General features: G+C 37.6%; 3 protein-coding genes across 3 annotated transcripts; all 3 read left to right on the forward strand.

Annotated features, from left to right (window-relative positions):
• The first annotated feature begins 5,504 nt into the window (after positions 1-5,504).
• Positions 5,505-10,529, forward strand: LOC109994046 (cytochrome P450 2K1-like). The gene is made up of 9 exons (XM_065965076.1): positions 5,505-5,889; positions 5,999-6,161; positions 6,421-6,570; positions 6,759-6,919; positions 7,253-7,432; positions 7,509-7,650; positions 8,117-8,301; positions 8,413-8,554; positions 8,652-10,529. Exons 1-9 carry the CDS (start codon positions 5,695-5,697, stop codon positions 8,843-8,845), a joined length of 1,512 nt encoding a protein of 503 aa, XP_065821148.1. The 5' UTR covers positions 5,505-5,694; the 3' UTR covers positions 8,846-10,529.
• Positions 10,530-12,734: 2,205 nt separating this feature from the next.
• On the forward strand, positions 12,735-17,212 carry LOC109994638 (cytochrome P450 2K4-like). The gene is made up of 6 exons (XM_065965077.1): positions 12,735-12,903; positions 13,554-13,733; positions 14,816-14,957; positions 15,469-15,650; positions 16,439-16,580; positions 16,663-17,212. Exons 1-5 carry the CDS (start codon positions 12,850-12,852, stop codon positions 16,490-16,492), a joined length of 612 nt encoding a protein of 203 aa, XP_065821149.1. The 5' UTR covers positions 12,735-12,849; the 3' UTR covers positions 16,493-16,580; positions 16,663-17,212.
• Positions 17,213-20,177: 2,965 nt separating this feature from the next.
• LOC109994028 (cytochrome P450 2K1-like) lies at positions 20,178-25,243 on the forward strand. The gene is made up of 9 exons (XM_020647189.3): positions 20,178-20,462; positions 20,613-20,772; positions 21,349-21,486; positions 21,648-21,808; positions 22,096-22,275; positions 22,824-22,965; positions 23,726-23,907; positions 24,092-24,233; positions 24,321-25,243. Exons 1-9 carry the CDS (start codon positions 20,271-20,273, stop codon positions 24,506-24,508), a joined length of 1,485 nt encoding a protein of 494 aa, XP_020502845.1. The 5' UTR covers positions 20,178-20,270; the 3' UTR covers positions 24,509-25,243.
• The last annotated feature ends 454 nt before the right edge of the window (positions 25,244-25,697 follow it).

Genomic DNA, 25,697 nt, shown 5'->3' on the forward strand with positions numbered 1-25,697 from the left:
TCAGTGTTTTTTTCACTCGTTCACCTGACTTAATCCTTAAACGACTTACAACACATGCACTAAGAAGAATGACATAATTATTGTATTGACTTTGTTATCGTTATTTTGACAATTGAAAATGTAGCTATAATAAGGAAACACACTTCTCAGCCGCACCCCCCAGTACCACCAAGGGACTGTTGGGATCCTACTTGTATTTCTCTAACATTTGTTATCAAAGATAGGAGTGTCTGGGATCAAGGCCATGTTTTACGATTTGCTGCAGGCTGATCAGAAGAAAAAGTAGTGAGAGTCATGTCATTTGATAACTTCATGTCTTGCCACATGCACAAGGGACGGACAAATTGGAATACAAAAAAATGTCATATTGTGTCATTCTTTAAATAATGCAAGATGGATGAGATTGCAGCTCTTAAAGTATCGACAGGTCTTCACACATTTTGGGCTCACATAAGTAGTGGTATGGCTGGACAAGATTGTAGAATTATGGTTAATTAAAATGAAGCTTTTGATTGTATTCATTTAGCCAGTTAGTTATTGGATTGGCATTTATTTGTGTCGCAGAGGTTAAATTAGCCAATTCTGTAGAAATGATTAAGCTCATCAAGAATGAGTAGCAGAGGAGAGACACCCTGTCCTGAACGTCAGGGTCATTTTAGAGTACTAACAAAATGCTTACGTTATTCAAGTCAGGAGTGCTATAGTCCTCATGTTGAGGACATGAGCTCACAAAATCATTAACAAGCTACAGAGCATAGGCTGTTAGTGCCATAAGGCTTATATGACATACAGCTGAATATCATCAGCATATCAGTGATATGAGAAAGCCTTTGAATTTGGAAAGTTGTGGAAGACAGCATTAAGAGGTGTAGCAATGTTTGCATCAATTCAAAATGATAGTGATGGACTACAAAACTCAAACCATGATTACTTTGAGATTAGATTAGACAGCTACAGATTTAAAATACACTTGGTCAATTGGTCACTTGGCATGGTCAATCTGTGGGTAATTAAACTCTAACAATTGGTAAAATATTAACAGGGCCCTTTCTAGTTGAATACTTGCTCACTAAATCATTGGTAACAGGGAGAAACAGAATGAATGCATGGATGAAAAAAGGAAACTCTTCTTTTGGTTTCCTGTTGGACCAAAAGAAAATATATACCAGAAGTACTTCTTCTTGGACCTGGAATGAGGATTAGATGAGCCTGGGTGTAAAGTGGAGGCAGCATTCTTTTAGGGATTGAAAACAACAAGTGTTATACTGATGTCAATCATTGCTGAGTAAGGCTATATACTTTTTTTTGCAGTTCATTATGAAAAGCAGTTGTAAAAGTACATTACTTGACTTATATCTATTGCAGGTTGCAGGGTGCGTCTCAGAGACACAGTTAAATAGGAACCCTTCTCCCTCCTTCAGTTCTGTTGTTTCACACCTTCAAACTGGACGGAAATAGATTAGCTGAATGTGATAGCTCATGCTAATACTCACGCTGCACATTGGAATTGGAAACACCAGTACTGCCTGACTTTTTTAGACTCATTTGATTTTAACACTGAAGTGTAGCTGTAATGGAAAGCCTTTTTCTGCAGTCCCCAGATACAATCACTGTGTTGTGCACTGTTGGAGTCCTGCTTGTCTTTTACGTGTTATTTTCCAGTTTCGCCAATCGTCAAATTAAGGAGCCTCTGGGGCCCTGGCCACTGCCTGTAATAGGCAATTGGTTGCTACTGGATCATAAATCTGAACACTGAATGAGGTGATAATTTGTTATTGATTCAGCATATTTTACGTAAAAGTTGGTCTGACTTTTTATACATTTTTCTTTTTTTTTGTTATGGCTTTTATATCAGCTTTCAAAGAAGTATGGACCAGTATTTACATTCCACTTGTGGTGGTGTTTGCGGGGCACAAGACGATCAAGCAGGCTCTTGTCCACCATGATGCATTTTCAGAGACAGAGTTTCCTCAAATTATACAAGATCTTAAATTAACACATGGTGAGGGGTAAAAATAAATAAAAAATGTATGTGTCTGTTCATGTTTTAATATTCTTGTTGGTTGCTACTAAAAAAGAAGTCCCGAAAAAAAATGTGGTCATTTTCAGGAATTTTATTAGCCAATGGAGCCTCGTGGAAAGGAGAGTCAACGCCTGATTGATATAGGTTATAGTTTTTTTTGCTTAAATCATTATATATGTAAATGAATGTGTACTTATTCGAGAAAAATCATATTTATCTTAACAGTGATACATCAGTTGAGATGAGTGCAATGATTGATTTCTTTCTATCAGGTAAAGGCTTTGACCCAGCCCAGCCAGTAAACAATTCTGTCTCCAACATCATCTGCTCTATTGTGTATGGAAACAGATTTGAATATGATGACCCGATTTTCACATCCATGGTGGAGAGAGCTACTCAAAACTCTAAACCATTGGGTTGTCCTTCAATGCAGGTACAGTACACAGTGTACATGAGAGCAGGAGTCATAAACAGACTAAAGATTATAGAATGGGGCAGAATAGAGCCGGGCAATTTTATGGGCAGCTTTAATTGTCCTGCTAGCAGGTAAGATACAGTATGTGAGCAATTTAACCTGATAGCAGGACAATTTACTACAGTTCAACCTCATTTGGGTCAGGTTAATTGGTGTAAATAAAAATGAATGCTATTGTCTGCCATAAGGGGAAGTGCAGGGAGAAGGAGTAAACAGAGAAAAGGATATGAGATTTTGATAGAATGAAATAAAGCTGCAGATATTTCATCCTTAGAGTTTGCTGGAGGGCGTTCCAAGAGTTTGGGGCATCAAAAGAAAATGCTGATTTACCGAGTTCAGTAAAAGCTCGAGGGACTTTAAAAACGAGCCAATCAGACGAACGGGTCATGTAGGTGCCTGTATTCCATTCCAACAGGTCTGTAATGTAAGGTGGAAGTTTACCAATAAGAGCCTTAAAAATATTTAAAATCCAGTGTTTTTTTTGCGCCTCTCTTCAAGAGAAGGCCAACCAACCCTCTCATACAGGTCACAGTGATAAGTGCCAAATCAATCACCAGTTATAAACCTGATATACATTTGATGGTTAAATGTGGTTATTTTTCCAACAGTTATACAACTTCTTTCCAAGGCTGTTCAGCTGGCTGGGAGTGCGAAAGCAACTTGTGCAGAGTGCGTTTGTCAATCTGAGCAATATGAAAACATTAATCAAGGATTTACAGGACACCCTTAATCCAGGGATGTGCAGGGGTGTAGTGGATTCCTTTCTGGCCCGCAAGATCCAGCTTGAGGTACACAAGAAAAGATTGACCTTCTTAAATTGTATTGATAAAATTGGTTACTACTAATGCTGGTTTTACTGAAGGTTCCTATGTTACAAAGCTAAACCCATCTCCCAATCATTATCTGTTTTCTGGGGCTAACTTGAAATGGCAAATTGTAAGACAGAAAAAGTATTTTGTTAAAGTGAACAGGGGTTATAGAAAAAATCAAGGTGGTTACCATTTTTGATGGTTCTCAAACTTCATAATCTGCACAAATCAGGCAGTGCATGGATACTGTGCATTAAATACTAAAGACTAACATTTCAAAGTGACTTTGTACCCAGTGCTGATGAGCCAAACAATCGCATGCATTTTTAAGTCCCATTCGATTATGCAACGTTTTTTTTTTATTACAGACAAGAACACTGTATGGCCTTTACATGTTCAGACATACATATCTGTATGCCTGTATGGTCATGTGTTGTGATAGAAATCAGAGAAAAGCTTTAGGAGACCTGGATGCCTTACAAAGAAGCTTTGAATGAAGCTTGGCCAAAGAAAAAACAGTTAACCAGAACAAGTGTACATGCAAGGGTTCTTACTGGGCCACCTTTTGGCAGATGAAAATGTTTTCATTCCCCCCCCACCCCCACTCACCATACACATCAACACATTAACATATGATATACACTTATCACACTGTCAGTCACGCCCTTTGCTAACAAATTTCTGTATTTTTAGACTTTATCTCCAACATTGTCTGCCAATGGAGAATGTTCACTTCAGTGTGTGACAACAAACTGTGCATCCCAAAGCTGTGTCATGTTTCAACCGTGCATCAAATAAGGAAAAGTCCTTCACAAGTATTATCTGTCAGAGACTTTAACTGTTGGATTTGAGGTAATTATATAAACAAGGAGGTATTACACTTGTGGGAGTGAATCACCCACGGCAACAAGAAAGTGCTTGTAAGTGACAAGGGCTACATATGTGCCTGTCTATATTAGCCACAGATGAAGTATATAATTATATATATATATATATACTGTAGTATATGTAGTGTGTATGGTGAGGGGTGGGAGGCCGGCAGAGAAAAGTTTAGGAACCACTGCGTTACATGAAAATAAAAGTTGCACTTTTAACTGAATTACTGCAATCAAAATCTGACCCCAGCAATGAAATGTAACCGTGTTGTTGCTAGAAAAAAGCAAAGTTGTGTTTCTCCTGTGGTGAAAGACGTTATTACGCATGGGTTCGTGGAGAAGTTCATCTGGTTGGTGTGAACATTTCTATTGGAAGCGAGTGAAATTCAAACTTTTTTAAAAGTTTGCAAATTGCATCGGAGAAAGTATCGTATCTTTTTGTTGCTATGTAATAATGAAACAATGGTTAAATAAATTTAACTTTTTCAGACCTTCCATACAACTTCTTAGCTTCCAACTTACACTATTGATTGCACTGTGACTGTTCAGTCAGTAAAGCTAAAGGTAATGTTCCCTTATACTGTCACATAGAGGTTGGGAAAAAAGTGATTTATGTAAAAATCGAGATTCTTATCTTGTGAGATTTCAAATTGATTCATAGCTTCCAGAAATCGATTTTTTTTTAGGCTAATCAGTCACTCCCTGCTAAGTGCTAAGGCTACTGTAGCTCTTTAACTTAGTAGAATGCCGAGTAGAGTAGCAAGAAATTTAGCCAGTCTCACAGATGGAGTAGATCCTGCAGTATGTACTAATTCAAAAATAGACTTTGAATGACAGGCAAGTCCAGAGTCTGGTCCAAAGTCCTACACTTTGAGTTTCGAGTCATTAGCACTCTTCACCAAATGAAATGCCATTTTAATAGAGTAGTAATCTTAAAAGTAGTAATTTTAAAAAGACTAGTGTGACTGACTGGGTTTGAATTGTTTTTGGATTCCGTGTTTTCCTTTTCCATGATTCTGAATACTTTGTTATCTGATTTGTTCCATTGGATCAGATCATATATTTAAGTGATGGATTCTGTGTTTTCAGCTTCACTGAGATCTTAGGGCAATATGTTAAAACACTTTTTAAATCTAATGTATTTTCAAGTCATAAGGCTCAAGTCACAAGTCATTGGTGATTAAGGCCAAGTCGAGTTGTGTTTTTTACGCTCTTATCATGTCCAGTCCAAAGTCATCAAATCTGGGACTCAAGTCTGGCCTGAGTTCAAGTCATGTGACTGGTTAACAACTACAATTGATTTTCTTAGATCTGTGATGGCTTAGCTCTATTACACCCAGTGAAGAGGATTCATTGGTGCATTAGGTTTGACTGTGAGACCCTGGTCTACCAACCCTACCCCCACTTTACAATATATGTTATAAGACCTAAGAGCACTCAGAACTGACTTTGGGGAAAACTGTGCAGTTCAAAGTTTTTAACTTTTAAGAGTCAGGTCCAGAGGATTATATCATGTTGGAGGGTCTTTTCCAGCCCTCCACTTCTGTCCTGTTGGGGACCATAGTGGGCTTGCTGGTCTTTTACTTTCTTCCCTCCAGCTTCAGCTTGCAAGAAAAAAGGAGTGAGCCTCCAGGGCCAAGTGCTTTGCCCCTGTTTGGCAACATACTGCAGTTTGATTTGAAGAGACCTGACAAAAATCTCTGTGAGGTGAGTGTACCGCTCTCAATTTTGCAATTTTTTTGAATGGGGAGCCATTTATGAATACAAATGTTCTTACATTATTTCTTACATGTTTAATTATTTTTCTATTGTCCAGTTTGCAAAGAAATATGGACCTGTATTCAAAGTTTACTTTGGAACCACCAAAGTGGTCGTCTTGGCAGGGTTCAAGACAATCAAAGAGGCTCTGGTCAACTACTCAGAGGAGTTTGGAGACCGAGACATCTCCCCTTTATCATATGACTTAAACCATGGCCATGGTATGTTCTAACTGCAAATGTTTTATATGCAGCATGTTTTCATTATAGCACCAAACCAAATGCTTGCAAAGACAGCTGTGAAAAAAAGTAAACACCACTAAAAGGCAAGAAAAAAGCACACATTTATTAACCAAAATAACAAATAACATTGAATTTAATGGGAAGTGACACAGTTTGATGATCAGTTCCTGTGTTCATTTGTAATTTGTAGTTTGTTTTTTGTAGATTAATTTCTCATATGTCTTTTCATGTTAAATAGGAATTCTTTTTGCAAATGGAGAATCATGGAAAGAGTTGAGGCGTTTTTCCCTGACCACCCTGAGAGACTTCGGGATGGGCAAAAGATTAGCTGAGGAAAAAATATTGGAGGAATGCCAGCATCTGATCCAACTGTTTGATGAATATAAAGGTATGGACTTCATCATAATAACATCAGTTTAATAATAATGATATTAAACCTATTATTATTATGAAGGAAAACTATTTTTCAGTCATGTCTGAGTAAAACAGTAATTGCTTTAACAGTAATTGTTTTACATTTTTCATTGTATGACTGCACTGTACATGACTTAATTTTTTCGCATTGCAATTATACAGGAAAACCCTTTGATACTTCACGTCCGATGAATTATGCTACATCCAATATCATCTCCTCTATTGTGTATGGAAGCAGATTTGAATATGATGACCAGCGATTCCAAAACTTGGTGAAAAGAGCAAACGAGAACATATCTCTAACTGGTTCTCCAACAGTTCAGGTGATTTTTGTATTTACTATTTTGTATCATTGTAACTGAAGTAAGCAAATGTAGCTGAGAAATTTGATCCATGTAAGCTTGATTTATAAGAAAAAATCAGGGAGTTTGGGTTGTGTTCTTTTTATTTTGTTTGTCTAATAATTATTACCATGTAAGTGTTTGAAGGTGTTTAATGTGATTTTGTTGGGTCAATGTTTTGGTTATTGTTTAGCCCACAGGCCCACCTCAGATTGGGCTGTTACAGCTTGCATGTAATCCTATCTATAACACTTGTTATTTCAAATCGAGAAACATGTTTGTTGATGGTTCTTTTTTGTTGTTGTTGCATTACAGCTTTACAACATGTTTCCAAGGCTGCTCAGCTGGGTCAAAAACAGGCAGCAGATATTAAGAAACCTTGAGGATACTGTCCAAGACATTAAAGAGTTGATCAAGAGCATTAAAGAAACACTCAACCCTCAAATATGCAGGGGGCTTCTGGACTGTTTTCTAATTCGAAAGCAGAAAGAAGAGGTAAGTCAACCTCTGTTCCATCTTACTAAAAGAGCAGCAGAGCTTTTTTAATGATATTTCTCCTTTTTTCTCTTAGGACTCGTTTGTAAAGGACTCTCACTACAACGAGACAAACTTGATATTTACTGTCAGCAACCTGTTTGCAGCTGGAACTGATACCACAGCAACTACACTGAGATGGGGTTTGCTGCTCATGGTCAAATATCCACACATACAAGGTGGTTTTGAATGTTTGATTTGACCTTTAAATGCTTTGGAATACTTGACAGTCATGAACAAATATAATGTATGTACTTTGATACACATAATATATAGTTCTAACGGCCTGATTACATAACAATAATCAGCTAACATTAGTCAGATCACAAGGAGTCAGATACCTGTCAGATTTCACTAAGTGAGCACATCCAGCTTGGCTACAGTTCCATCTATGATGACACAACCTGGAGTTGTTTTTTAATATTGAGAGCTCTGTTGCATCCTTGTGTCGTACTGCAAGCACCCAAGTAAACTATGCAAGGCCAGTTGAGGCAGTTTTATTTATATGGTACATGTCAGCATTGTAATCTTTGAATTGTCATTTTTAACATATTTACCTGTTTACTCCTATTTAGTTGAACACAACTCTGCAAAAGTTGATCTTCACAGAGCCAATAGCTTTTTTATTTGTGTGTGTGTGTTCAGAGAAGGTCCATGAGGAGCTGGACAGGGTGTTGGGAAGCCGGGAGGTGCGGGTAGATGACCGGAAACAAATGCCATACATCGACGCTGTCATCCACGAGACACAAAGACTGGCCAGCATTGTCCCCATGAGTTTACCTCACAAAACCAGCCGAGACGTCACCTTCCAGGGATACTTTATCAAAGGGGTTAGGTGCACACATCTGAGCATTGGAGATGTTTGTCATCTCTTGAAACATCTCTTGAAAATAGGATTTGATTTTTGAGATTTTATATGGTGGATCTGCTTTTGCCTACAGGGGACTATTGTGTTTCCTCTGCTTACATCTGTTCTATATGATGAGAGTGAATGGGAGAGCCCCTATACTTTCAACCCTTCCCACTTTCTGGATGAGGAGGGTAAATTCTTCAAGCCTGATGCCTTCATGCCATTTTCTGCAGGTAGCATTCTCTGCAAAGTTTCTGTAGTTTGGGTTTACAACAATATTTAACACAGCATGATCCAGTTTGAATCCTTGCAAATCTCTTCTGTCTTTAGGTCGCAGGATGTGTCTTGGAGAAGGTTTGGCTAAAATGGAGCTCTTCCTTTTCTTTACTTCCCTCCTCCAGCGATTCCGCCTTACTCCTCCACCTGGAGTTACAGAGGACGAACTGGATCTGAGTCCAGGTGTTGGCTTCATTGTCAACCCTATACCTCATCAGCTTTGTGCTGTCAGCAGAGAGGGATTCTAAAAATGTGTTATCTTATCATTTATCGTAATGCTGATTGGCTATATCTTGAATGCCAATCAGCAGTTAGATTCCTAGACTACCTGAAACACATTAAATATTATCCATCCAACCCCCTTTTAAAAAACAAGCATTTTCAAACGTTTCTTCTCATCTCAAATAATTCTCTTTCAGCTTGATTCAAATTCTATTCCTTACCAACAAGGCTTAAGGAAAAATCATTCCGCCTATATGGCTTTGTTTCATCTCATTGACGAAACTACTGTACATTTGCACTTGACGATCATAAATTTACTTTCAGTATCTATTTACACTTTTCAAAAGCTTTTGGATACAGTTGATTTACATGTGTTATTGAAAACCATTTTTAACGTGGTTTTCATGATGTTACTCACAAATGGGTAAAAAATGATCTTCTCAACAGAAGCCAGTTTGTTTCTGTTAAGGATTGCATTATTTCTTATCTATATTAATAATTTGTTTAATAAGTCGCATGTTCTTTCTCTAATAATGTTTGCGGATGACACGACCCTTGTTCTCATTCAAACTTTGATTCGATGGATCATATTTAATAAATTATCTTTGAATATAAAAATATCATACTTTATAATTTTCACTGGCAAAAAATTATATTCTAAGAATTTGTCCAATATTGCAATTGATTCTGTTTAGATACTCCAAGTATTAACTACTAGATTTGATTGACTGGGTTAGCAGAAAAATGAACACAACTGATATTATATGAAGGGTCAGTCATCTTGTCACCACCAGTTGTCACCTTACTCTTTATTATAGTCTAAATTATCCATATTCTTCGTATTGTAATATTATTATATTATTATTATATTACTTTTAACACGCGCGACCACACACACAATTAGCTTTTGGATTGTTGGTCATAGTTAATGTATGCAGTTGATTCAATTCAATTTCAGTGGGTAGAAACTGAAACATTGAATTATAATTTTTTACAGTCTCAGTCAGTTCACTACAATTTGGAGATAAAATAAACAAGGTTGACATCTTTGTTTTTTAAAGTGATGCTGGCTGTGACTGAGGTTTCTCATGAGGATGAGGCAACGTGAGGCTTCAGTCAAAGCTGAGAAGTAAAGCCTCTGTGTGATCAATAACGGAGGTGAGTATACTCGTCTGAGAACAATCCCATATTTCAAACAGTACCTTTTCGACTTTTACATTTCAATGGTTTTTGCGACCAATAGCAAAGCCTGTTTAAAAGGTTAATATATCCCAAACTGGCTGCAGAGGATCTGAGGGCATCTAATGGATGAACGTAGAAGGGTTATGGCGGGGCCTTTGGAAGTAAAAAAGGTGCTTAAAGTAGACTTACACAGGCATCAATACAATCACAGTATAGAATCATAACTTGGCTGTGTTTTGATTATCATATTTTTCCTTTATTTTTATGTTTTTTGGAAAGCTACACATATTGAGACGGATCGGCATGTGACATAAATCTGTATTGTTTAACTTTCCCTCACGGACTGAACATTTCATCATTTATTAACTTGCTTGGCAGGCTATTACTTTGTTTGATCATGTGTTTCTTTATCCCCCCATGTAAACAGCTATGGAATGGAAATCTTTTCTTTGTTGTGTTAAAAAAATGTCTTTCACATGAACCAAAACCTTTACACACAGAAATAAAGACAACTGTAACAAAGGGCAATCAGTGTTTTTTTCACTCGTTCACCTGACTTAATCCTTAAACGACTTACAACACATGCACTAAGAAGAATGACATAATTATTGTATTGACTTTGTTATCGTTATTTTGACAATTGAAAATGTAGCTATAATAAGGAAACACACTTCTCAGCCGCACCCCCCAGTACCACCAAGGGACTGTTGGGATCCTACTTGTATTTCTCTAACATTTGTTATCAAAGATAGGAGTGTCTGGGATCAAGGCCATGTTTTACGATTTGCTGCAGGCTGATCAGAAGAAAAAGTAGTGAGAGTCATGTCATTTGATAACTTCATGTCTTGCCACATGCACAAGGGACGGACAAATGGGAATACAAAAAATGTCATATTGTGTCATTCTTTAAATAATGCAAGATGGATGAGATTGCAGCTCTTAAAGTATCGATAGGTCTTCACACATTTTGGGCTCACATAAGTAGTGGTATGGCTGGACAAGATTGTAGAATTATGGTTAATTAAGATGAAGCTTTTGATTGTATTCATTTAGCCAGTTAGTTATTGGATTGGCATTTATTTGAGTCGCAGAGGTTAAATTAGCCAATTCTGTAGAAATGATTAAGCTCATCAAGAATGAGTAGCAGAGGAGAGACACCCTGTCCTGAACGTCAGGGTCATTTTAGAGTACTAACAAAATGCTTACGTTATTCAAGTCAGGAGTGCTATAGTCCTCATGTTGAGGACATGAGCTCACAAAATCATTAACAAGCTACAGAGCATAGGCTGTTAGTGCCATAAGGCTTATATGACATACAGCTGAATATCATCAGCATATCAGTGATATGAGAAAGCCTTTGAATTTGGAAAGTTGTGGAAGACAGCATTAAGAGGTGTAGCAATGGTTGCATCAATTCAAAATGATAGTGATGGACTACAAAACTCAAACCATGATTACTTTGAGATTAGATTTGACAACTACAGATTTAAAATACACTTGGTCAATTGGTCACTTGGCATGGTCAATCTGTGGGTAATTAAACTCTAACAATTGGTAAAATATTAACAGGGCCCTTTCTAGTTGAATACTTGCTCACTAAATCATTGGTAACAAGGAGAAACAGAATGAATGCATGGATGAAAAAAGGAAACTCTTCTTTTGGTTTCCTGTTGGACCAAAAGAAAATATATACCAGAAGTACTTCTTCTTGGACCTGGAATAAGGATTAGATGAGCCTGGGTGTAAAGTGGAGGCAGCATTCTTTTAGGGATTGAAAACAACTGGGTATTTTATACTGATGTCAATCATTGCTGAGTAAGGCTATATACTTTTTTTTGCAGTTCATTATGAAAAGCAGTTGTAAAAGTACATTACTTGACTTATATCTATTGCAGGTTGCAGGGTGCATCTCAGAGACACAGTTAAATAGGAACCCTTCTCCCTCCTTCAGTTCTGTTGTTTCACACCTTCAAACTGGACGGAAATAGATTAGCTGAATGTGATAGCTCATGCTAATACTCACGCTGCACATTGGAATTGGAAACACCAGTACTGCCTGACTTTTTTAGACTCATTTGATTTTAACACTGAAGTGTAGCTGTAATGGAAAGCCTTTTTCTGCAGTCCCCAGATACAATCACTGTGTTGTGCACTGTTGGAGTCCTGCTTGTCTTTTACGTGTTATTTTCCAGTTTTGCCAATCGTCAAATTAAGGAGCCTCTGGGGCCCTGGCCACTGCCTGTAATAGGCAATTGGTTGCTACTGGATCATAAATCCCAACACTGAATGAGGTGATAATTTGTTATTGATTCAGCATATTTTACGTAAAAGTTGGTCTGACTTTTTATACATTTTTCTTTTTTTTTGTTATGGCTTTTATATCAGCTTTCAAAGAAGTATGGACCAGTATTTACATTCCACTTGTGGTGGTGTTTGCGGGGCACAAGACGATCAAGCAGGCTCTTGTCCACCATGATGCATTTTCAGAGACAGAGGTTCCTCAAATTATACAAGATCTTAAATTAACACATGGTGAGGGGTAAAAATAAATAAAAAATGTATGTGTCTGTTCATGTTTTAATATTCTTGTTGGTTGCTACTAAAAAAGAAGTCCCGTTATAGTTTTTTTTGCTTAAATCATTATATATGTAAATGAATGTGTACTTATTCGAGAAAAATCACATTTATCTTAACAGTGATACATCAGTTGAGATGAGTGCAATGATTGATTTATTTCTCAGGTAAAGGCTTTGACCCAGCCCAGCCAGTAAACAATTCTGTCTCCAACATCATCTGCTCTATTGTGTATGGAAACAGATTTGAATATGATGACCCGATTTTCACATCCATGGTGGAGAGAGCTACTCAAAACTCAAAACTATTGGGTTGTCCTTCAATGCAGGTACAGTACACAGTGTACATGAGAGCAGGAGTCATAAACAGACTAAAGATTATAGAATGGGGCAGAATAGAGCCGGGCAATTTTATGGGCAGCTTTAATTGTCCTGCTAGCAGGTAAGATACAGTATGTGAGCAATTTAACCTGATAGCAGGACAATTTACTACAGTTCAACCTCATTTGGGTCAGGTTAATTGGTGTAAATAAAAATGAATGCTATTGTCTGCCATAAGGGGAAGTGCAGGGAGAAGGAGTAAACAGAGAAAAGGGTATGAGATTTTGATAGAATGAAATAAAGCTGCAGATATTTCATCCTTAGAGTTTGCTGGAGGGCGTTCCAAGAGTTTGGGGCATCAAAAGAAAATGCTGATTTACCGAGTTCAGTAAAAGCTCGAGGGACTTTAAAAACGAGCCAATCAGACGAACGGGTCATGTAGGTGCCTGTATTCCATTCCAACAGGTCTGTAATGTAAGGTGGAAGTTTACCAATAAGAGCCTTAAAAATATTTAAAATCCAGTGTTTTTTTTGCGCCTCTCTTCAAGAGAAGGCCAACCAACCCTCTCATACAGGTCACAGTGATAAGTGCCAAATCAATCACCAGTTATAAACCTGATATACATTTGATGGTTAAATGTGGTTATTTTTCCAACAGTTATACAACTTCTTTCCAAGGCTGTTCAGCTGGCTGGGAGTGCGGAAGCAACTTGTGCAGAGTGCGTTTGTCAATCTGAGCAATATGAAAACATTAATCAAGGATTTACAGGACACCCTTAATCCAGGGATGTGCAGGGGTGTAGTGGATTCCTTTCTGGCCCGCAAGATCCAGCTTGAGGTACACAAGAAAAGATTGACCTTCTTAAATTGTATTGATAAAATTGGTTACTACTAATGCTGGTTTTACTGAAGGTTCCTATGTTACAAAGCTAAACCCATCTCCCAATCATTATCTGTTTTCTGGGACTAACTTGAAATGGCAAATTGTAAGACAGAAAAAGTATTTTGTTAAAGTGAACAGGGGTTATAGAAAAAATCAAGGTGGTTACCATTTTTGATGGTTCTCAAACTTCATAATCTGCACAAATCAGGCAGTGCATGGATACTGTGCATTAAATACTAAAGACTAACATTTCAAAGTGACTTTGTACCCAGTGCTGATGAGCCAAACAATCGCATGCATTTTTAAGTCCCATTCGATTATGCAACGTTTTTTTTATTACAGACAAGAACACTGTATGGCCTTTACATGTTCAGACATACATATCTGTATGCCTGTATGGTCATGTGTTGTGATAGAAATCAGAGAAAAGCTTTAGGAGACCTGGATGCCTTACAAAGAAGCTTTGAATGAAGCTTGGCCAAAGAAAAAACAGTTAACCAGAACAAGTGTACATGCAAGGGTTCTTACTGGGCCACCTTTTGGCAGATGAAAATGTTTTCATTCCCCCCCCACCCCCACTCACCATACACATCAACACATTAACATATGATATACACTTATCACACTGTCAGTCACGCCCTTTGCTAACAAATTTCTGTATTTTTAGACTTTATCTCCAACATTGTCTGCCAATGGAGAATGTTCACTTCAGTGTGTGACAACAAACTGTGCATCCCAAAGCTGTGTCATGTTTCAACCGTGCATCAAATAAGGAAAAGTCCTTCACAAGTATTATCTGTCAGAGACTTTAACTGTTGGATTTGAGGTAATTATATAAACAAGGATGTATTACACTTGTGGGAGTGAATCACCCACGGCAACAAGGAAGTGCTTGTAAGTGACAAGGGCTACATATGTGCCTGTCTATATTAGCCACAGATGAAGTTAAAACCCATGCGTCTTATAAGCTGACTAGCCATTTCAAAAGTGATTGTTTTTATGATAAGCATATTATTTTTATCTTTATTGCTTGTAAGGAATCTGGGAATATGAATTCTCACTACCATGATGACAACCTGCTGGTGACTGTTAGTAACCTGTTTTCCACTGGAACAGACACTACATCATCCAGTATTAGATATGGCTTACTGCTCATGGCCAAGAATCCAACAAGACAAGGTAAGGAACACAATAACTTGGATGTATGAAACAATATCTCAATTAATAAGTGAATAGAATTTGACTCAACAGAAAAAAGCTTAAGTTCAGGCACCAGAAAGTCATGTTTTCATGCAGTTGCCATCTCCTCCGCCATAATTGTCAGAGTGGGATGCTAACATTTAATGTAAAGATTCTAACGGGGCGTTCTCGAGAATTTCAAGCCTTGAGTGGATATTTCAGGAACTGCAGTTTTGAGCACTTTAGCTTTAGCTTTGCTTGATTTGGGCCTGTGGATCAAGTGAATGCCATGGGATCCCTCCTGGAAACTATTTTTTCTGAAGCGCTGCCCAAAACACTCATCAATGACTCATAAAGAAAATCAGTGTTATCAATGTTCCTTTAATACTGATAAAACTTGCCCTTAAAGCACTCTGTATGGCTGTGTTTGGACTTAACTGTTTTAAACCAGCCCTTTCTCCGTTACTGTATAACAAAGCCAATGAGATTGTGCTCGTGTTTCATCTCCAAGAACGAGTTCAGGAAGAGATGAACAGGGTGGTAGGAAGCCGTCAGGTCTGGGTAGAGGACAGGAAGAACCTTCCATACACTGACGCTGTTATCCATGAAATACAGAGGATGTCCATCACTATCCCGATGATTCTACATCGCACCACACGAGATGTTACCTTCCAGGACTACTTCATCAAGAAAGTAAGAAAACTGTTCAGAATAATAAGAATTCTTATAACATTATAACTGCCGGTCAGTAAAAAGTCCACGATTCAGACTGATGTCCACAACAAGCTTTAATCTTCACAGAAGATACATCATGGAGACACTGTGAAAACTAGAACAGTCAAGACAGTTTTTAGCCTTCAGCTAAAATCACTTCATGTGTCAAAAGGTAAATTAAACATTACAATGTAAAACAATATTTACCGTGTTCGCCTGCTGACCAACGGTTAGAAAAGAAGAAGGAAGGGAAAATAAAGTTCTCGGCAGAACCCGCGATTTCTCTCTCTCTCTCTCGCTGCTGCACGTAGCCTAGCATTCCGGTCATGTGTTGCTATGGCAACCTATTAAACTTAAACAGCGCCAGCTACAAACATCAAAGTGAAGATTAAGACCACCCAAGTTCTCGTTACACTTTTGACTGAGTTTTGGTTACGTGGCTTTGTTTGGGTTGTCACAGGGTTAACTTTCATTGAAACATTTAAAGATAGAAAGTACCTATCTTTAAGAAAATAATGTAGTCTTCATACTATATTGTGTGATGAGAATAACTACCCGTGTTTTTTCTCCAGGTATTGTTTTAGATTACTATCTTGTGAAACTGTGATGCTAAAAAATGTGCAGCAGTTGATGCATTGGCCTTCATGAATCATATTTTTTGTCAATACAGTACTAATTAAAATCTGTGCATGCACTCCAAAGTCATTCTGGTTGTATGAAAACCTTGTACAATATTAAATGTGGAATGATCTCCCAACATGATTTAGGGAACTACAGCACTGCTGCTGCTGTCATCTGCTCTTCGGGATGAAGACGAATGAGAAACACCTTACACTTTCAACCCAGCCCACTTCTTAGATGAGGACGGACATTTTAAAAAGAGAGACGCTTTTATACCGTTTTCCGCAGGTAATTTTGTTGAATATATTACCGAGACATTTGAGGGGCTCAAATTTCCTTAACGATGCAACGTTTCTTGTTTGATTTCAAGAGCAAGGGCTTGTGCGGGAGAAAGCTTGGCTAGGATGGAGCTCTTCCTCTTCTTCACCTCCCTCCTCCAACACTTTAGCTTCACTCCTCCACCTGGAGTTAAAGAGGATGAACTGAATCTGACACAGAATGTGGGCATAACCCTGAGTCCATCACCTCATAAACGATGTGCTATCAGCAGGGTCTGACAGACTTCTAAAGTCTGTTATCACGTGATGAGATAACCGCAATCATTACAGCAAAGACGTTATAAACACAGCATTGTGCCCACAAGACACAACTTCTTTGCAAATTAACTTGTCACACATATCCTGACAAATTGAAATAAAATTGTACAGCTAAAAAAACACTATATTAATCATGTATGAATGTATGAAAAACTAACATGTGTTGATGCCTGTCCTAACAATACAAAAACATTAGATTCTAATATACAAGGAGCACATTGTTGATGAAATGAAATTTAAAAATGTGTATAGTACCTCAAAATAAACTTTGGATTTCAAAATAAAGGACTAAAATAAACTACTGTGACTGTTCATTACCAAACATTGTGTCTCTCTTATTTTCTGTTTTGTTATGGGGAAATATACATTTGTAGGTAAAAGGTATGCAGTAACTAAGCAAGAGCCCAAAGGTCACCTAAAGATGACACAGTCCAGTGACATTAACTCAGTTACTTTTTGACCTTTCTGTTGCAGTGATAAAGCCCACCTTAACTAGCTGTCTGGCTCTCTGTTGAATCAGTAATGTGAGCAGGTATCCCCTTTGTCACTTTCCTGAAGAAATATGCTTCATAAGTGATTTATTCTGTGATGCACCAACAGGGAATAGAACTTTGAGCAAGGGGTGGGAGGTCTGACCTGTTTCTCATGCAGACTCGACATGTGATCTTAGGCACATCTTGTTCTGTGTTAAGAGACCGCAGAAGGAAAGAACGAAAATGGAAAAAAAACAGGCTTACATGTATTTTATGAAATATGGAGAGATTCAATGATACAATACCAAAAGGAAGTTAAAGACGCAAGAGCAGCATTTTATTCTAATCTGATTTTAGTCAATCATTCTAACCCCAGAATTTTATTTAAGGTTTTAGAATCAATCACCACCCCCTCCCCTTCCTATTTTACTGATCCTTCTCAGGATCTATGTGAGAAGTTTTTAACTTATTTTACTAATAAAGTCAAGGACATTAGGCAACAAATCATCCCCCCAGACCGTATTTTAGACACCAGCAGGGAACTTAACAGTTATTTTAGCAGTTTTGAGCCGGTGTCCTTGACCTTTTTATCTGAAATTTTAACCCATATGAAATCAGCTACGTGCAGCCTTGATTTTATTCCCACAACATTTCTCAAAGAGGTTTTTAACACAGTTGGACCCAGTATTTTATCCATTATTAATAGTTCCTTGGCGGAAGGTGTAGTCCCCTCTGCTTTTAAACATGCTGTGGTCCAACCACTTTTAAAGAAACCCAACCTTGATCCCACTGATTTTAACAATTTTAGACCAATCTCAAAACTTCCATTTTTATCAAAAGTTTTAGAAAAGGTGGTTTCAACACAACTTTTATCTTTTATGACTGAAAATAACCTCTTTGAGAAATTCCAATCCGGTTTTAGAGCTTGTCACAGCACAGAGACTGCCCTCCTCAAGGTAACCAATGACCTTCTTTTAGCAACAGATAGAGGGGAGGGCACAATTTTAATTCTTTTAGATCTTAGCGCAGCTTTTGATACTGTTGATCACACAATTTTAACTGATCGTCTCAGACATTGGGTTGGTTTAAAGGATACTGCACTTAGCTGGTTTTACTCTTATCTTTTAGAAAGAACCTTCGCGGTCACCATCGGTAACTACTCCTCCTCTACCTCTAACATTACCTGTGGTGTACCGCAAGGTTCGGTTTTAGGTCCCATTTTATTCTCCATTTATATGCTGCCTCTTGGCCAAATAATTGAACGCCACAATGTCTCCTTTCACTGCTACGCAGACGACACACAGATATACCTTCCTTTGAGACCTGAGGACCCTAGGAGCCTAGCTGCTGTCAGAAACTGCCTAAACGATATCAACTGCTGGATGTCGCAAAACTTTCTCCAACTGAACAATTCTAAATCTGAAATCATAGTATTCAACCCGCTAAACACCACTCATATCTCAAAGAGCAGCCTCGGTCCCTTATTCACCAATGTCCAACCCACCGCCAGAAATCTAGGAGTAACATTCGATTGCAATCTCACCTTTGAATCCCATATCAAAACAGTTGTCCGATCAAGCTTCTTCCATCTACGCACCATCTCCAAAATTAAAACAATCCTAACCCAACGAGACCTTGAAAAGATCATCCACGCCCTCATCTTCTCCCGACTTGACTACTGTAACTCCCTCTTTTCCGGAATCACAAATAAGTCACTGTCTCGCCTCCAGCCAGTAAAGATTTTACTCATTACTTTTAAAGCACGGACGGGGCTGGCTCCAAGCTATATAACAGAGTTACTGACACCATATGAGCCAGCCCGCAGTCTTAGATCCTCGGGTGGGAGCCTCCTGGTCGTTCCAAAGTCGAGACTTAAAACTAAAGGTGACCGGGCCTTTTCAGTCAGGGCCCCTCGACTTTGGAACGACCTCCCTGAGGAGATAAGACTTGCAGATTCCCTCAATTCTTTTAAATCCCTTCTTAAAACATACTTTTACAGACTTGCTTTTATGTGATGTTGTCTTCTTAATGTCTTCTCTTACTGGTTTTACTATTTTTATCTTCTTCTACTTCTTACTGTCTTTTATTTATGGTCTTATCTCGTATTTATGCTCATATCTTAATCTCCTCTTGTGTTTTAACTTGGTAATTTCTTATCTTACTTACTTTGTCTATTTATGTTTCGTATTTATAGTTAATTTTTATTTTTATTAATATTATAGTTTTGGGTTTTTTGATCCTTTAACCACTTGTTTTTATTTCTTTTACTGCGCTTACCTTCTCATTGCTTTTTATTTGCTTTTATCTCTTAGTTTCTGACATCTTTTTAAATCTTTGGTCCTCTTGCTCTAAGCTCATGTTGTTGGGTTCTTGTGTTCCTGGGTTCTTATGATGGTTCTTATGATGGTTCTTATGATGGTTGGGTTATATATGTCTGGTTGTGTATCGTGCACTTTGGGTTCTTTTCTGTTGAATTGTTTTTAATTATTTTTGGTATTTTGCATCTGTTATATTCTTACTGTTGTTAATGTTTTTCTGTGTTTGGTTTAGTTTGCTTTGTTCTTGCTGTTTGTCAAAGCACTTTGTAAACCTGTGTTTTTAAAAGGTGCTATATAAATAAAGTTATTATTATTATTATTATATCCTCACTATAGGTTAGGCAGAAATACAATGGTTCATTTGTTGTTCATTTTGACAGGGAACATCTGTGTATCTGATGATCGTCACTTATTTACTGCGAATGAAAAGAAGGGACACAATGTTCTTGAAACTGATAAAACATTAACCAAATAACTATTGCACTAGTGCACTAAAGCGTCAGAGGAATACACAGAGTCTTTCAAAAACAAACTTTTATTTATTATCTTCTTTTTCTTCTTTTCAGTCTAAATTGTGACAGTCCTGCTGAAATGGAAACCATTTTTCTTCAGTTCCCCAGTACAACAACATTACTGGGCACTTTTGGGATCCTACTGGTTTTGTATCTGGTATTCTCCAGCTTTGACTTTCAAAGAAAGGCGCCTCCGGGCCCCTGGCCACTGCCTCTGTTTGGCAATTTGCTGCTGCTGGATTCTAAATCACCCCACACAACGCTGTATCAGGTAACTAAAAGATGAAGAGTTCAATAATTTCCACTAAATGTGTATGAGGCAGTATGACTGATGTGAAATCAAATATCAGGAGAAATGGAGTTTTGATATTTAAGTCTGTGTAAATGATAACGTATTATTCTTTTTTATGAACTTTTTCAGCTGTACAAGAAATATGGACCGGTATTCACTTTCCATTTTGGGCCTCAAAAAATGGTAGTGTATGCAGGACACAAGACAATCAAGCAGGCTCTGGTGAACAACAATGCATTTTCAGAGCGAGAAGTTTCCCCTATTGTCATTGACATGAAATTAACACGAAGTAAGGATCAAAAAGTTTTAGTGTTGTTTATGTTTTTCAATCCATTTTTAATCCTTTTTAAGAGTGTACATCTTTGATCTTATGTTTCAAATAATGAATGAATGAATGTTTTTATTTTGGTCATACATTAAAGAATAACTAGAGTCAAAAATATTTGTGCAAATAGTCCACTTACAGAAATAGAAACAAAAAACCTTTACATGTTTACACTTGTCCATTTCACACAATAACATTCAAACAATCAATGACCAAAAAAGGAATAGGCTGAAGCACAAGGCTTATTTCTGCCTATCCTGTAAAATCCTTCATATAGGTCAGAACATAAGGAATCCAACAAAATAAAACAAAAACAAAAAGCAGATAAACTCTAAAGTATTTTTGAAGTATTGATCATTTCATGTTGTAATCGTTAATTAATTTGCATTTTAAGGTTTTTTTGAAACTACACAGAGAACTACACAAATATGTCATATGTAAATACATACAAGGGCATGTCTATATCTTTATCTAAATGTATATACACCTCTGTTTTGGTTTTATATTTAAAGGAAAAACCTTAACCTTTGTCATCTACAGGTATTGGATTTGCAAACGGAGATTACTGGAAAGAAATGAGGAACTTTGCGATGGCTAACATGAAAGATAAAAAAGCATTGGAAGAGAAAATCATTGAAGAGTGCAAAAGTCTGATTGAGACATTCATGGAAAAAAATGGTAATCAAAAATGACCTCTTGTCCATCCAGCTGTTACACCACTTATTTTTATTGACACAATGTCATGAATACAAAATCCACAGTGAACATGCTGTGATAACTATCATTACTCATTGCAACACAGCCCAAAAAGATAACAAAGTTGTTTTTTCTTTTTTTAGGTAAAGCTTTTGATACAGCGCAGCCAATACACAACGCTGTCTCCAACATCATCTCTTCTATTGTCTATGGAAACAGATTTGAATACGATGACCCACTGTTTATATCTATGGTGGAGCGAGCTCTTAAGAACACTCAACTCATGGGATCTGCTTCAATTCAGGTATACTGTTCATAGTGCGACTGAGGATAGGCTTTCTCATTACGCCACAGGAAACAGAGCATGTGATGGAAAGTGCCTCCTGGTGAGAACTTCACTTCACAGCTGGAGGGTTCATTGGTGTTGACTTAAAGGACATTTTAGCCAACATATATCAAAAAGGGAAAACCATGGCCTAAGAATGAACAAGAAAGTAGTTGAGAGATTGTGATTACAGAAATGATATGGCCCATATCATTTCTGCATAATGCATCATTTTTGATTTCACACACTTTTTTTTTTTCCGACAGTTATATAACTTCTTTCCAAGGCTTTTTGGTTGGCTTGGAGTGCGAAAGCAACTGCTGGAGAGTTCGTCAACTAATAGAAGATGCATAAAAGAGTTGATCCAGGGTTTACAGGAAAGCCTTAATCCGCACATGTGCAGAGGTTTAGTGGATTCCTTTCTGGCCCGCAAAATTCAGCATGAGGTAAGAAATATACGTGTTTTAAGATTGTGTAGACGTAGTTATTGTAAAGAAACACCTTCAGCTGGCTCTTATCACCATGTATTGTGTTTGATCTTTTCTAACTTTTTGAGACAGATCGCAGAACTCTGGGTATTGAAAGGAAAGCGATTTCAATGAGATGGAAATGAAAAACTGAAAGTGAGAAAGAGAAGCATCAAAATATATAATAAATTCACCAAAATGGCACCTAACTATTACGTTAGAATATAAATTAGGTGATGGATATTGATGATGAATTAATTTGTGTCAAAGAAGAGACTTGGTAGGGATCCAGGGCGAGTCCAGCACAGTCAGGCAACTGTTTATTGTAAATCGTCAGCCTAAGAAGTCAGACAGAGCCAATCCATTTCTCTGAAAGAGAAATGCAGTATGGTTATAACTACCAGATGACTAAAACACCCTTATATGGAGCAACCTATTATCCTTATTTGGCCATTAACCCCTAAGTAAACACAAAGCTTCTTATTGTAATCCCGAATAACATAAGTCATTATTTGAATTCTTGAAAGGCCTCTGGGAATATTAATTCTCACTACCATGAAGACAACCTTCTGGAGACTGTTCTCAACCTGTTTGCTGCTGGCACAGACACTACTTCAGCCACTGTTAGATACGGCTTACTGCTCATGGCCAAGTATCCTAAAATACAAGGTACGTTAAAACAAAAGAAACACTGAATGTTTGAGAACTATTAGTGAAACTTTTTCTGGATGAAAATGTCATGTCTTAGAGCAAATAATGTATCAACCACATCTGTTATGTGTTGAGGTTTGGAGCTGTTACATAAGTGGATGTAACGAGTTACCCTTGCTTGCTGCATTCAGAAAACAAGCTTTGTTAAACACAATGCTGCAAGTAGCCAATTTACCAGATTTTCAACACGTACTTGTTTGTTCTTGCAACAGTAACATCCCCACCCCTCGAAAGAAACCCTCTCAAATGGTAAAATATATAGACCTTTATTGAGACCTTAACCTATACACCCGCCAATTTAAAAGTAACCTAGAGGAAAGGCAACAACTACCCAAGCTGCTAAATCTCATCTACCAGGATGGTGTTGAGCCTTGAATGCCCCCTCCTTATTTTGACTTTGCATAGCTGAGGGAACTAGCTGCCACTTTTGCCAAGGGGAGTACCGTTACATTGCTGAATGCATTACTTATCTGTTGCCCCTATGTCATGGGTAGCTGGGGACGTTTGATCTGTCTAATTTCCCACTCCCTCTCATTCGAAAAGTAACCAGGGCAGCCAAGGGTTATTGTGTTCCTGCATTGTTACTTATGTTCAGCAACATTCAACTGTTTCCAGACTTCCATAATTCAAATGGATGTTACATAGAAATTAATCTTATGTGACCAATGTGGGTCATTTCTGAAAGCTGACCTTCTTTGTCTTAACCTTCATCTCCCAGATCAGGTCCAGGAGGAGATGAACAGGGTGGTAGGAAGCCGTCAGATCCGGGTAGAGGACAGGAAGAACCTTCCATACACTGATGCTGTTATCCATGAAATACAGAGAATAACAAACGTTCTCCCAACAACTGTACATCGCACCACACGAGATGTCACCTTCCAGGGCTACTTCATCAAGAAGGTAATTAGATTGAGTACTTCACAGACCGTGAAGCCTAGTGGCTGTGGGGACAAAGGATCTCCTGAACCTCTCACCCCTGCAGTGCAGTGACATGTGTGTTCTAGACTCCAAAGTCATTTTGGTACCATTTTGAAAAAAAGTTCATCCTTTAAAATGTCTCCATTATATCATCAACATATTTTAGGGAACTCCAGCACTGTTTCTGCTTTCTTCTGCTCTTTTGGATGAAGACGAATGGGAAACACCTTACACTTTCAACCCAGCCCACTTCCTCGATGAGGATGGAAACTTAAAAAAGAGAGACGCTTTTCTACCATTTTCTGCAGGTAAAATTGAATATTGTTGAATTTAAACAAGACACCTGAGAGAACAAAAATTCACTTGTAAATGGAGCATTTCTTCATTCATTTCAGGTGTAAGGGTTTGTGCGGGAGAGAGTTTGGCTAAGATGGAGCTGTTCCTTTTCTTCACCTCCCTCTTTCAACACTTTTGTTTCACTCCTCCACCTGGAGTCAAAGAGGATGAACTGGATCTGACACAGATTGTGGGCTTCACCCTCACCCCTTCGTCTCACGAGTTGTGTGCTATCAGCAGGGTCTGAAAAAGATTGAACAAATTTACACATTGAGTGCTTTGATATGTCTTTTTTATCTCAATATTTAGTGCATTTAAATTATGTTTTTTTTAATTTAAAAAGCATGCCACTCAATGCACTCCTGGTCAGATGAGAAGTCAGGGATAAGTAGGGATTTGTGAGCTTTATTTGAGTCTACTACAAAGCCAATAAGATGTCAGAGTGAATCTAAAAAGTGCTTTTTCCATCTTTATGCTGAACTATATTGCTTTCTTTTGTCTAACTTTTGACAACTGGGAGTTTCTCTCTGGTGCTTTCTGCTGGCCTATGACTCTCTTTATGTTTTCAGGAAAAAGGCATCACAGTTTTCTAAAGATTGATTTAAAAGATGCATTGTGAGACATTTCCCTTGCTGATTTAAAAATCCACTATGTCCTTGATTTGTGCTTCACGTCCTGCTGATTCATAAATAAATAAGCAAGAAAAAAAAGCCTTGACATAACCTTTACCTAACTTTGAATTGATTGCATATTGTAAAATTAAATCAAAACGATTTCCAAATCATTGTTGTCACTTTTTTACATTATTAAAATGTAATTTGGATGTCAAAAATAAACTGAAAATGCTTCAGCACATGTTCCTTGTAAAAATATGTTTCTTCATAATGGACTGTCTCCCCTTTTTGGTTAACACTATAAAGTTAGACATAAAATTAGACAAACTGTCATTAACTCATCATCAGGATCAGGATATGTGCTGTGTCCATTTAAAACCAACTTAAGCACCATGACACAATTTAATCAAATCAACCTCAAAAACCTGGAGGACATTATACAATTAAATTCCTTCTCCTGCTGTCTTGGTATTCTGCAAACAGGTTTTTTCAAAAAAGTTTTCCAAGTCATGGCTCCAGATCTGTTACAAATTGTAAACATGTCTTTTCTCTCAGGTGTCTTCCTACAGGCCCTGAAAACAGCAGTCATCAAGCCACTATTAAAAAAGAACAATATAGACAAGTCAATAATGAACAATTACAGGCCTATATCAAATCTTCCTTTCTTAAGCAAAATAATCGAAAAAGCTGTTTTTCAACAGTTAAATAACTTCATGACATTGAGTGACTGTTTCAATGTCTTCCAGTCAGGTTTTAGACAAACCACAGCACTGAGACAGCTCTGGTTAAAGAGTTTAATGACATCCGTTTAAACACAGACAG

The sequence above is a fragment of the Labrus bergylta genome, chromosome 16 (assembly GCF_963930695.1).
Source record: "Labrus bergylta chromosome 16, fLabBer1.1, whole genome shotgun sequence".
Classification (NCBI taxonomy): domain Eukaryota; kingdom Metazoa; phylum Chordata; class Actinopteri; order Labriformes; family Labridae; genus Labrus; species Labrus bergylta.

Excerpts from the sequence above, each read along its gene's own strand:
- LOC109994046 (XM_065965076.1), top strand. The coding sequence starts at position 5,695 with ATGTTGGAGGGTCTTTTCCAGCCCTCCACTTCTGTCCTGTTGGGGACC. Across the intron at positions 7,651-8,116 it reads CAAATATCCACACATACAAG|AGAAGGTCCATGAGGAGCTG; the intron begins GTGGTTTTGAAT and ends GTGTGTGTTCAG. Across the intron at positions 8,555-8,651 it reads CTTCATGCCATTTTCTGCAG|GTCGCAGGATGTGTCTTGGA; the intron begins GTAGCATTCTCT and ends TTCTGTCTTTAG.
- LOC109994638 (XM_065965077.1), top strand. The coding sequence starts at position 12,850 with ATGGTGGAGAGAGCTACTCAAAACTCAAAACTATTGGGTTGTCCTTCA. Across the intron at positions 14,958-15,468 it reads CAAGAATCCAACAAGACAAG|AACGAGTTCAGGAAGAGATG; the intron begins GTAAGGAACACA and ends TTCATCTCCAAG. Across the intron at positions 15,651-16,438 it reads AGGACTACTTCATCAAGAAA|GGAACTACAGCACTGCTGCT; the intron begins GTAAGAAAACTG and ends AACATGATTTAG.
- LOC109994028 (XM_020647189.3), top strand. The coding sequence starts at position 20,271 with ATGGAAACCATTTTTCTTCAGTTCCCCAGTACAACAACATTACTGGGC. Across the intron at positions 20,463-20,612 it reads CCCACACAACGCTGTATCAG|CTGTACAAGAAATATGGACC; the intron begins GTAACTAAAAGA and ends GAACTTTTTCAG. Across the intron at positions 21,809-22,095 it reads TGGGATCTGCTTCAATTCAG|TTATATAACTTCTTTCCAAG; the intron begins GTATACTGTTCA and ends TTTTTCCGACAG.